Consider the following 12,401-nt stretch of genomic DNA (forward strand, 5'->3'; position numbering starts at 1 on the left):
TCCATCATAAAAGTGCATCTGTCATCATAAAAGTGCATCTGTCCATCATAAAAGTGCATCTATCATCATAAAAGTGCATCTGTCCATCATAAAAGTGCAGCTGTCATCATAAAAGTGCATCTATCCATCATAAAAGTGCATCTATCATCATAAAAGTGCATCTGTCCATCATAAAAGTGCATCTATCCATCATAAAAGTGCATCTATCATCATAAAAGTGCATCTATCATCATAAAAGTGCATCTGTCCATCATAAAAGTGCAGCTGTCATCATAAAAGTGCATCTATCCATCATAAAAGTGCATCTATCATCATAAAAGTGCATCTGTCCATCATAAAAGTGCAGCTGTCATCATAAAAGTGCATCTATCATCATAAAAGTGCATCTATCATCATAAAAGTGCATCTGTCCATCATAAAAGTGCATCTGTCCATCATAAAAGTGCATCTATCATCATAAAAGTGCATCTATCCATCATAAAAGTGCATCTATCATCATAAAAGTGCATCTATCATCATAAAAGTGCATCTGTCCATCATAAAAGTGCATCTATCATCATAAAAGTGCATCTGTCCATCATAAAAGTGCATCTGTCCATCATAAAAGTGCATCTGTCCATCATAAAAGTGCATCTGTCCATCATAAAAGTGCTCCACACGGCTCAATAAAGGCCTTCTGCACTTTTATGGACTTCAAAACAGAAACGGCCATTCACTCCCATTATAAAGCTTGGAAGAGCCAGGACATTTTTTAATATAACTCCGATTATATTCGTCTGAAAGAAGAATATCATATACACCTAGGATGACTTCAGGATGAGTAAATCATGGACTAATTTTCATTTTTGGGTGAACTATCCCTTTAAGCTCGATAATCAACTCAATACAAAACAGGTAATCACAAAACACTAGTCAATCAAACTATGAATTACCATGACAGAAAGAAAGAAAATGAAAGACACAATTTCGATTAAATAGTATTTTCTCTTCACAGTTTTACTTTCTGCTGAAATTATTGTGAGTTTTCTTCATATTCCTTTCGTTGTTAGTACTTAACAGAAAATATGACGCATATTATAAAAAGACATCGCAACAAACATTAAGGTCTTATTTATATTAATTAAATTAAATATTTTCTCCTAATTGAAAATGATATTATTGTAGTTGCTTTTGTTTATATTTGTAGATATTTCATCAGAATTAAAGGTTTGAACCCAAACCATAAACTGAGAAAAACTAATAAATTTGGCTGTAATAAATTAGAGTATTTTTTTTTTAAGTTGGTCTAAAGTTGTACGTTTTGTTCAGTCTGTGAAATGCAAACCAACACTAATAATAAACAGTAAAGCTGTGAACACTAATCCAGAAACGGACTCTCTTACCATAACTAGAACATCCTGACTGACTCCTTTGGCCAAGCCGTTCTGACCCTCATCTCGAGCCGGTCGCTTGCTTCGCTTCTTCTGTAAGACGCCGCGAGCCTTCCTCAGCTCTTCCGTCATAACGTCCTCGAAGTGCTGACAGATGCAGTGAGTGGAGTCTTCCTCCTTCAGATCCCACATGTCCTCCTGAACCAGAGGCCTCTTATAACCCTTGATGACCATGCTGAGGACAAACATGTACACAGCTGTTATGCAGAACACACACACACACACACACACATATACAGGCAAACCACAGTTTATTCAGACACCTTGCTCTCCTCACTTACACAAATTAACTATAGTGTCCTGCACTCACTATGAAAATATATCACAAATTATATATGAAGAGTTCAGATGCAAAAGCCTCTCTAAGTGCATCTGAAATTTTCTTTTAGAATGATCATTTTTATCAAGCTTGTATATTTAAGTTCAGTAATTTCACTTAAATGACAATTCATTTTCATTTTCATTTAAGTGAAATTACTGAACTTAAATATACGAGCTTGATAAAAATGATCATTCTAGAAGATAATTTCAGATGCACTTAGAGGCTTTTGCATCTGAACTCTTCATATGGGGTCTGAATAATTTTTGGTTTGACTGTATGTGTGTATATATATAATATACACATAATTTGAGTGTCATACAGACACAACAGTGGCTTGCAGAAAGTCATCGGCAGACAGTCTAATCAGTAAAACACTAGAAAAAGCCAGATAAGGAACACAGTAAACTCAGATCCACCTGTTGAACCAGTTAAAGGTGATTCTGCTGAGGAACGTTGCTTTTGCTTCGGCATTCTGTGAAGAATTAGAGAAAGTACATAATTTACAAAATATACGTTTATTACGAGTGACATCACAAGTGGCATTTCTCGCATGCTTTCTGTACCGTTTGTGAAAGTTTTTTAACTTCGGGTGAAAGGTCAGCGATGGCTGATAAAACCAGAGCGATGATCTGCAGTCCATAACTGATGTAGAACAGGGAAAACCGTGGGACATCCGACACTTCATCCTGAGGGAAAACGTTTCAGTAACGGTCAGTTTGGTGACATGTGTTGATCCGTTAGTCACACTGTGTCATAATGAGCAACAATGTTTTACAGCATTTGTCAATATTACCGTCAGTTTAAAAAACATAAAATCAAGTCAAGTCCATTTTGATTATAAAGCTTTTTTCATTATACACACAGTCTCAAAGTGGCTTTACAGAAATTCATAATGTTTGTTCGAGAGCTGGACAATTATGAATTATGAGTTTACATTTGACGGCAATACAAACACAATAAACCAAATGAGATTTTCTACCCAGTAAATATGCGAGTATATGTATGCAGGTAAAGATGAAGTTAGAGATTTGCTTTGTGGTGATATTTAGGATTATGACATTTGTAAAGTGTCTAGTTTATAATTTTTTGGTGTAGTGACACACCTAATTACTAGGACATGTATCTGTGCCATTATTAACCCTGTAACGCCTGACATATGAAATAATAGTCAGAAAATCTTCTTCTTTTTTTAAAATGGAACCATGTATTCAACCTTAACTGAGAAAAGTTTGCATATGTGTTTTATGTTGAGTATCATATTTGATACATCAGTTTTTTTACGGCTTATATAGCCTGATATAGTGAGAATATGGAGGAAAAGATCTTTATAACAGTACAGCAGATACTTGCATAAAATGCATATAAATATAAATATCTGCCAATAATATGTCTTAGTAAGATGATATTTAAATGCTCAGTTTTATGATCAAAGCTCTGTAGTTTTAAAACATAATGCAATGCAATACAATTAATGTAATGGAACTGGACTAAACCCTAACGCTCAAAATTAATTGGTTTGAGTAGGGACAACTTAAATTATATAAATTAGTTCCATCAAATTAACTTTTATTTAGAACTTTCTGGGTGTTTTTTGAGTTCACAAAACTGACCCATTTTAAGTAAGTTGAATTGTTTCATTGTTTTGAGTTCTCTGAACTTGTTTCTTTTAATTTAGACCAACTTAAATTTAACTGAAACTGGGCTGGGATTTCTTTTTCCCAGCATGCTTTGCCATGACACTTAAAAGGGAGAGTGGGAAAATGTGTTTAATGTTTTGTTATACTAGTTTAGAAGAGTTTCTGTTATGTTGGGTTTTTGAGGGGTTTCCGTCATGTGACGAGTGGAGCATGAGCTTGGTTTGAGAACAGTGTATGTTAAATGTTTTAAATTGCTGTACTCATTCATCGAGTGCTATGCTATGCTAATGCTATCTGTCACGTTTTGGGTTTTGTTTCTTGTTCTCCTCATGTTTCTGTCTTGTCATGTGATTCCCTGTTTGTCATGTGATCCTGCCATGTGTCTTGTCATTGGTTAATCGTCTGATCGTTGTTCACAGGTGTTCCTTGTCTTGTAATTAGTCAGTGTATTTAAGCCCTCATGTTTGCCCTGTGTCTTTGTCGAGGATTGATTGTTTCCTGTTGATGTTCTTGTTCTTGTTCTTGTTCTTGTTCTTGTTCTTGTTCTTGTTCTTGTTCTTGTTTTGAGTTTACAGTTTCATGCCTCGTCATGCCTTTGTTTTATGTTTGATCTCGTTTTGTTAATAAATAGCATTTGGGTTCTCACTTCAACTTGCCTCCAGTGGACTAAATCATTACACTATCAAAGCACCAATTAGCAAGGTAGCATTTTTTGAATTAGCTGGTTAAAGCTAGTCAAGTTTCCACTACTAAAAATATTTAAGTTGAGATTACATGCAGATTCTAAGTTGTGTATGAATTAGCTTACTCAAATATTTCAAGTTAAGAGCAATTAAAATATATGATTCTGTTCATACATGTTCATAAGTTCTGCTTACTTAAACGTTAAATTTCGTAACTTAAAAAATTTGATGTAATTGATAACCTCAAATTATTTGAGTTTTGCCAATTTATTCAGGTTTACAGTTTATTGATATGCACCTATAACAATTATGCACCTTAAAACCTGTGGAAGAAATTTTATCTTTAAGTGTGTGTGTGTGTGTGTGTGTGTGTGTGTGTGTGTGTGTGTGTGTGGATTATAAGCCAACAATATTGTGCTGGTTAGAGGAGGCAGAGTGCAGAGAAAAAAGTCGAACTGCCAGGAGAAAAAAAAATGTTTTTACTTTTTCATCCAGTAAATGGATGCATGACATTAGATGTCTAGAGAACTTACATATAATAAGGATTGAAGGAGCAAGCTACAGTGCTGTCTGTGTGAACTAGGGGATTGAGATATGAGTAATATGATATTTTGGTTTCTGCAAAACAGTAGAGATAAGTGGGATCTGTGAGTGTTGTGTGTACCTGTGCCAGCGCTTCCCTCAGTAACGTCTGGAACTGGAAAACCGCACACAGCACCTGAAGGATCCAGAAGAGGAACAGGCTCCCGGAGTCCACAGACTTCACCCGGCGCCGCATCGACTCCTGGCACAACATCACCACTATCTGCACACACACACACACCTGATCTGAGCATTCATCCAGTGTCTTCAGCTCTGTGTGTGTTTGGATGCCTGCAGGACTGATGAACGAACCCATGAAACTGCGAAGAGAACAGGGTTGGTGTAAAACACTGCTGGGTGTTTCTGCGCGGCGGATTCACTCGACGGCCCATAATCCTCTCCCAGAGTGAGCGCTAACTCCGCTACGGCTGTCAGGAACAGCAGCCCACACACAATCTGAGGGACCGAAAGAACAATGAGTTTCAGTGAACAATGTGACGAACAGCGTGACGTTCATACACACACCTAAACAAGCCAACCAGGGGACCGGGAAAACATTAGACCGGGAAAACTAGGATCTGCACTCAAAAATGTGCTCAAAACCTCAGAAATGATATTCCAAAAAAAAAAAAAAAATCAAACAAAATAAAAATCTCAAAGTTATGAATTAGTAATAGTCCATGAATGTCAAATGTTTTTGTCGCTTGATATATAAACTGATTCACTATTATTTTAAAAGGTCATAAAAGATTTTAGGTTTTAATTATGATAAGAATGTAAGATAAAGGATTGTAAAGATGCACTTAAACATATAACATAATGTCCTTTTTAGTAACATTTGTTGTATTTTTGTATGTTTACATTAGTAGGATTATTAGTAATGTCCTGGCACTTGAGAGGATGTTAGGATTGAACAGGTTTCCATGCCAGTGGACACGTACTGTAAAGGCCTATTCACATTAAGAACGATAACTATAACTATAACTACATTAGCACACAATATCGTTCTGTTTATTATAAGCGCGCTGTCTCTTTAAATGCTCGAGCTCGTTAAAGCAGGATGGATCCTGATTGGCTGTCAGCTCGAACAAAATCGTTCTGAAAGTGAATCCAGCGATGAGAACATGTAACTAAAGTAAGAAGTTTCTACTATTTATTTGCCTGTGTAAAAGATGGTTGTTGTGGGTTACACTTTATTTTAAGGTGTCATTGTTACAGTGTAATTAAATATTTAAGTACTGAGTAATATTACATGTACTTGCTATATAGTTAGGGTATGATTAGGGTTTGGTTGAGGGTTAGTTGCATGTAATTATGCATAATTTATTACTATGGCAAGTAAATGTAACATGTAACAAGGGCACTGTAAACTAAAGTGTTATCTTGTTGTGAAATGAATGATATCAGATTTCACCTGTTTGCAGATGTAGAGTCGTGAGGCCGGAGCTTTGGCAGATTTCTTGCAGAAACTAGTGAAGTGCCAGGGAGCGCAGAGCCAGAGGAAGAGCAAGGGGAACCAGACCAGGACCGTCCTCTCCACACACACCGGCAGATCCGGGTCCGGGCGCTGCAGGTACGAGGCATTCTGGCACGCACACACACACACACACACACACACGTTAAGCCCAATTTATACTTCTGCGTCGAACTCCCATAGGTTGTGTGTTGCGCGCGTACCCTGACGTGCACTTCTCCAAAAATATAACAACGCAAGTTGCAAATGTAGCAAGCGCTGTGATTGGTCGCAAGCGGGTTTCACGCGCTCCCTCTGCATGTGTAATTGCGCGTCACCGCGGACAACGACGCAGAAGTATACATTAAAACCACCGCGCAGTCTATAGCGCAGAGGCTCCGGCGAGGTCTAGTATAAATCAAAGGCATGACAGTGAAATCAGACACACGGGCAGGAGTTCAACTCAGAGCAGAAGTCATCCTGATGTTGCTGATCTGTGAGACTGTCAATGATTAAATCTGTTATTGTAGTTACACTCAGAAAACACTGTGTGACTCAAGGGCTTTTATTACTGTCATATGCAATGTCATGATCTAACAGAATGTTTTTTGTTCTGTTTTCTTAAATTACCTTTTACCTATAAACTGCAGCTTAGGACATAAGGCGTGAATTCGTCTAGTTTTTGTCTGTCATCCACGTTTTTCTAATGTACCTTTATCTTTTGAACATGAGGTATAAAATTAAGTATACTGGGTAAACATCTGGACATACCAAGCATTGCATGTCAAATTTTGTCTATGGCACCATATATATACTAACAACTCCATAACTGTCTCTGTCTGTCTTGTTAACAAGAAAAACAAAGAAAGAATCATGACATAAATAAAGAATCAAATAATGGATCTAGTGATAATATATATATATATAGCTTAATCTGCTTTCAATGATTAAAGGGATAGTTCGGCCAAAAATGATATTTAAGCCATGATTTACTCACCCTCAAGCCGTTCGAGATGCATATGTCAATCTTTTTTCAGATGAACACATTTTCAGTTATTTTAGAAAACGTCTTCGATCTTTCAGTGGTTATAATGTGAAGCAATGGGGTCCAGCTGATTCAAGACCCAAAATGTGCATGCATCCTGAGGGTAATCCGTGCGGTTTTGTCGTAAAAATATACATATTTAAAACTTTATAAACTAAAATAACTGGCTTCCGGTGGCGGTCGACGCGCGTTCACAGAGATGGATGCTGGCGTATGACGTAGGACGTAGCGCAGGAAGTGTCGTGACGTAGAACGAACGTAGAGTTTTGTTTTGCTCTGCTCTCTGGCTGCGCTGTCACGCTCGTTCTACGTCACGACGCTTCCTGCGTTACGTCCTACGTCATACGCCAGCATCCATCTCCGTGAACGCGTGTCGACCGCCACCGGAAGCCAGTTATTTTCGTTTATAAAGTTTTAAATATGTATATTTTTACGACAAAACCGCACGGATTACCCTCAGAAGGCCTTCGTTTATCCCCCTGGAGCCGGATGGATTACTTTTGAGAAGGATGCATGCACATTTTGCGACTTGAAGCAGCTGGACCCCATTGCTTCACATTATAACCACTGAAAGATCTAAGACGTTTTCTAAAATAACTGAAAATGTGTTCGTCTGAAAAAAGATTGACATATGCATCTCGAACGGCTTGAGGGTGAGTAAATCATGGCTTAAATATCATTTTTGGCCGAACTATCCCTTTAATTCAAAATCTGTTTGTGAGTCTGCTAAATTTATAAATGGAAATGTAATTCTAGTTATTAGTCTATTAAATTTGTATTTAAAAATAAAAATAAAATCACTTTCATTAAAACAACTTTAATTTACAATAATTATGCCTAAGACATATTACATTTTCTTGAAATAACTTGCATCAAATCCACATACTGATCAGAACCAGTGTTAATTTACGTTTTATTTATAGGCTAAAGAATTAGCTTTTATTTTATATTTTTAATTTTCACATTCATTCTAGTTTAAAGTTTAGTAATTTTGTTATGTGCTTTTGTCAATGTATTGCACAATGTATTATACAATGTATAATATTGCTGTTTAGGTTTAATTTATTTGTATTTGTATTTATTTATTTATTTCCAGTTAATAATTTGAGTGCCTCAACTTCAGCTTATTTCAGTTTATTGCCGAGGCAACATTTCTAATTTTCGTTTAGTTTTTAAGTTTTTCAAATAATATTTATATTTTATTTAATTTCAGCTTTATTTCATGAATGAACAGAAATGTTTTGAATAGCTTTAGCTAACAGTAATAATCTTTCTCAGAGCCAATGTCAGTTGTCATAGAAAACAAAATAATCTTTTACAAAATAATCATAAATTAAAAACGTTTAATTTGTACCATTTAGGGCTGCATTTTGTGTAGAACGCACAAAGTAAGGTATATTAAAATATAAATATTCTATTCAAAGTAATATTCTGATGTGTCCCAGCAACATAATTTGACTCTGAGCTGTATATAATATAATTCGGTCTCTCTTTTTATGAATTTCCCATGACTTTAGCCTGTTGTATTGTAGAATCTGACTGTATTGTCATTCAGAACTTAGAAAGCTGAAGAAACTCACCCAGAAAACGGAGCCGCAGTATTTCTCTAAAGCCGCTGACATGTTTCTTCCATCACACTGACCAGCAGCGAACACAGACGAGGCTTTTCTTCCACTAAACACCACACTGATTCTCTCAGCGCTGAAGTTATTATTCTTGTGGAAACGTCACATAAACCTCGAGTTGATCTGTGCTGTTCTCCCTAACCTGAACTCTGGTCTTCTGAGAGAGGTCACCCACACCGGCTTAATGATCTGAGTGGCGGTGTCGTCTCAGAGCGTCCTGTCCGTTGTGACAGAACAAATGCTTACACATTTAACCTTTCCCCACTTGTTGAAAAAGAAACAGCCCAGAGATTACTATTCAGTTTTCATTACTCACCTGTCTAAAGTCCAGATGCACCATAGTTATGTACATGTGAGGAGGGGGAGGGATGGACACTCACACACACTCACACACACACACACACACACACACGATAGGAAACAGCTATTTTCCGTTTTCTTTTCTCTTGCTTTTGTTGTTATAGGTCGGGTTTCCTGCCATTATAAAATCATTAAAGAAAGATAAACAAAGGATGGCTACTTATGGCCAGTCTTATGTAACAAAAATTACTATCAATTTGTTTGATTTAAAACATTGCAAACACTTTATTATGATGGTCCACCAACAGACTTTCTACTAACTGTAAGTAACTACAGGTCAACTTATTCTACTAACCCTAACAGTCTACTAATACTCTAATGAGAGTTAGCTGACATGTAAACATTATTTATAGTCAAAAGGATGTCTACAGGGGGAATATCAAAATAAAGTAAAACCAAAACATTTATTTAAATAATATAAAAAAAAATGTAATCTAATTTATTTAGGATATTTTTTTAATCCCACAAAAGTTGCAACAAGTTAACAACGTGAACTTAAGACAAGGTACTTGCTAAAGTAAACACACACACACACAAATAAATACATTAATAATGATCTGTACATTCTTGCTTTATAGATTAGATTAGGTTTATGTTGTACAGCGAAAACATCACACTAAATGCTGTCTAAATTCAAAGCTGATACAAGACTGATCCCAAACAAGGGTTAGGATATGAAGAAAAATATATAGGCAATGTATATGCATAAACTATAACTTAAATTCTTCAAAATACTGTAAGACAGGTGTTTTTTCACATTGTGATCTTCTGCCTACTGATAATGTTTACAGTTAATCATTACATCTGCCAGGATAAGATACAGTTGTGTGCTGTGAGTCATTGGTGATTCAAGGACACATCAGCATGACAGGCAAAATGACAATTACACAGCATTTTCTTCATAATTGTTTCTCTAATGAGAAATATTTTTTCCTACTGTTAAACAATTAGTCGTTTCAGCTGCTGGTCATATAAGTGCTGTATCTGCTGAGCAAGAACGCCTAGGGTTTCGTTACGCATGTAACCCGGTTCCGAGAGAAAGAGAAGCAGACGCTGCGTCGGCCGCTGACACGAAACCACGCCTCACGAATCCAGGTGTCTGAAGCACATGTGCAAACACGCCATACAATGGACGATGCAGTGCGATGGCGTTGTAGGGTGCGCCCCATAGGGGGGTCGAAATCAATCGTTTCTACGATGCATCGCGATACAGACGAGGACGATTCGGTATCGGTTCATTAATAGACCATAACCGATTATAATGTACTGACACTTTTCTGTTTTCATTTGTCGCGTACGTGCTTTGTCGCGATAGCATACTGTTAACCGTGTGCTCTCAATGTGTATTATGTTTTTTTTTTGTTTTTTTTTTTGTCTCTTTATTGATTGATATTTATGTCTGAGTTGATTGAGCTGAATGAAATGGCACGTGATGAGTAATGGGGGTGTGTACATTTGTAATTGGTTGTTTAATTAATAAAATCACCTTGAGTGAGCACAGCTGTAGCTGTGTGTGTGTTGCAAGTCAGATACGTTGTTGCGTTTACTCTGTGAACAGGTTATGGGCCCAGGAAGTCAAGAAGTCAAGCGTTTGTTTAAGTAGAGCCATGAGTAGGCCTAATGCCAGAAAAACGGAACATAGCGGTCGCTGGTCGCGGCTACTGTTCGACGGGGATGAAAAGAATTATGAACTTTGGGAGGTTACGTTTTTGGGCCACCTCCGGCTGCAAGGCCTGAAAGAGATAATTACTACGGAATCAGCGGGTGTGGAGACACCGGAAGAAGCGGCTTCAAATGCGAGGCATATGCAGAATGAATCCAGTTCTTGGACGATAAAAGTTTGTCGCTTGTAATGCGAGAAGCAGCCGACGATGGGCGCGCAGCGCTAAAGATTTTAAGAGACTACTACGCAGGTAAAGGAAAGCCACGAGTAATAAGCCTGTATACTGAGCTAACCTCGCTTCAAAAATCAAGCAGCGAGAGTGTGACTGAATATGTTATTCGTGCTGAAACTGCTATCACGGCTTTACGAAATGCTGGAGAGACTTTGAGTGACGGACTGCTGGTGGCTATGGTTCTAAAGGGGCTTCCTGAGACTTTTAAACAGTTTGCCATCCATATAACACAATCGGATGACAGGATAACGTTTGCTGAATTTAAAACAAAACTTCGGAGCTACGAGGACATCGAAAAGATGCGTGCTCCAGCTGCAGAGGACAATGTAATGGCTGTGCGGACAAAACAGTGGCCTGCGAGACCCACCAGTGCTGACTCAACTGAACGGGCTGCAGCGGATGTGGTGTGCTACAGATGCGGTCTGAAGGGACACATTGCCCGCGCTTGCCGGCGCAAACTTTGGTGCAGCCACTGCAAGAGTAATACTCATCGCGACGTAACCTGCAGGAGGAGACGGCGCCAGGACGCAACATGGAGGGTCACCGAGGAAGCGACCGACGAGTATGTTTTCAGGGTGACCGATGGAGCGGCAGGATCCCAGCCAAGCAACCAGGGTGTCGACGTGAGGGGCCTGATGGTCGACTGCAGGGCAACCTCGCATATCGTCACCGACATCTCCAAGTTCAAGAGGTTTGATGATGAGTTCCAGGCAGGGACTCATTACATGGAGCTAGCTGACGGCACAAGGTGTAAGGGAGTAGCAGAGCGCAGAGGTGATGCTGAGGTATGCTTGGTGGACATTCGCGGACGCCACCTAAAAACAATGCTGAGACGGGCGCTGTACATTCCCTCATACCCACAGGACATATTTTCGGTGCAAGCAGCGGCTTCCAGTGGAGCAAGCGTGACGTTCAGGAAAGATGAGGACATTCTGGTGCACAAAGACGGTACAAAATTTCCCATTCGTTTACATGATAGATTATATTATTTGCATACAGTACCTGATGGATGTGATGACCAAGTGAATGGATGTTATGATTTAAAAACATAGCATGAGATACTGGGACACTGTAATTTTGATGATGTGCAGAGATTAGAAGGTGTTGTTGATGGTATGAAAATTGAAGGTTCAACAAACAAACCTATAACTTGTGAAGTGTGCACCCGAGGCAAGTTTACACAAACCAGAAACAGAAAGCCTGATGTAAGAGCTAAAAGGCCTCTAGAGCTAGTGCACACAGATTTGGCCGGTCCAATTCACCCAGAGTCCAGAGAGGGGTATAAATATGTTTTGTCATTCACTGATGATTTTACCAGTGCCGTGTTTGTATATAGTCTTAAAAGTAAAAGTGACACACTACAAGCAAC

The 12,401-nt window shown here is 38.2% G+C and overlaps 1 protein-coding gene across 2 annotated transcripts in view; it reads right to left on the bottom strand.

Moving 5' to 3' along the window:
- Positions 1–9,137, bottom strand: part of abcc2 (ATP binding cassette subfamily C member 2) — a 40,936-nt gene extending 31,799 nt beyond the window's left edge. The window contains exons 1-8 of one of the 2 annotated variants that reach the window (XM_084092368.1): positions 9,094–9,137; positions 8,733–8,994; positions 6,069–6,239; positions 4,967–5,110; positions 4,737–4,877; positions 2,316–2,438; positions 2,169–2,224; positions 1,383–1,605 (exon numbers count right to left, since the gene is read on the bottom strand). In XM_084092368.1, the coding sequence (XP_083948494.1) occupies positions 1,383–1,605; positions 2,169–2,224; positions 2,316–2,438; positions 4,737–4,877; positions 4,967–5,110; positions 6,069–6,239; positions 8,733–8,774 (900 nt within the window). In that variant the 5' untranslated portion in view covers positions 8,775–8,994; positions 9,094–9,137. Of the gene's footprint in view, positions 1–1,382; positions 1,606–2,168; positions 2,225–2,315; positions 2,439–4,736; positions 4,878–4,966; positions 5,111–6,068; positions 6,240–8,732; positions 9,022–9,093 lie in introns of those variants that run through there. The other variant, XM_084092369.1, reaches the window with a different exon arrangement.
- Positions 9,138–12,401: the final 3,264 nt, after the last annotated feature.

Source organism: Abramis brama (genome assembly GCF_963993115.1).
Source record: "Abramis brama genome assembly, chromosome: 19".
Classification (NCBI taxonomy): domain Eukaryota; kingdom Metazoa; phylum Chordata; class Actinopteri; order Cypriniformes; family Leuciscidae; genus Abramis; species Abramis brama.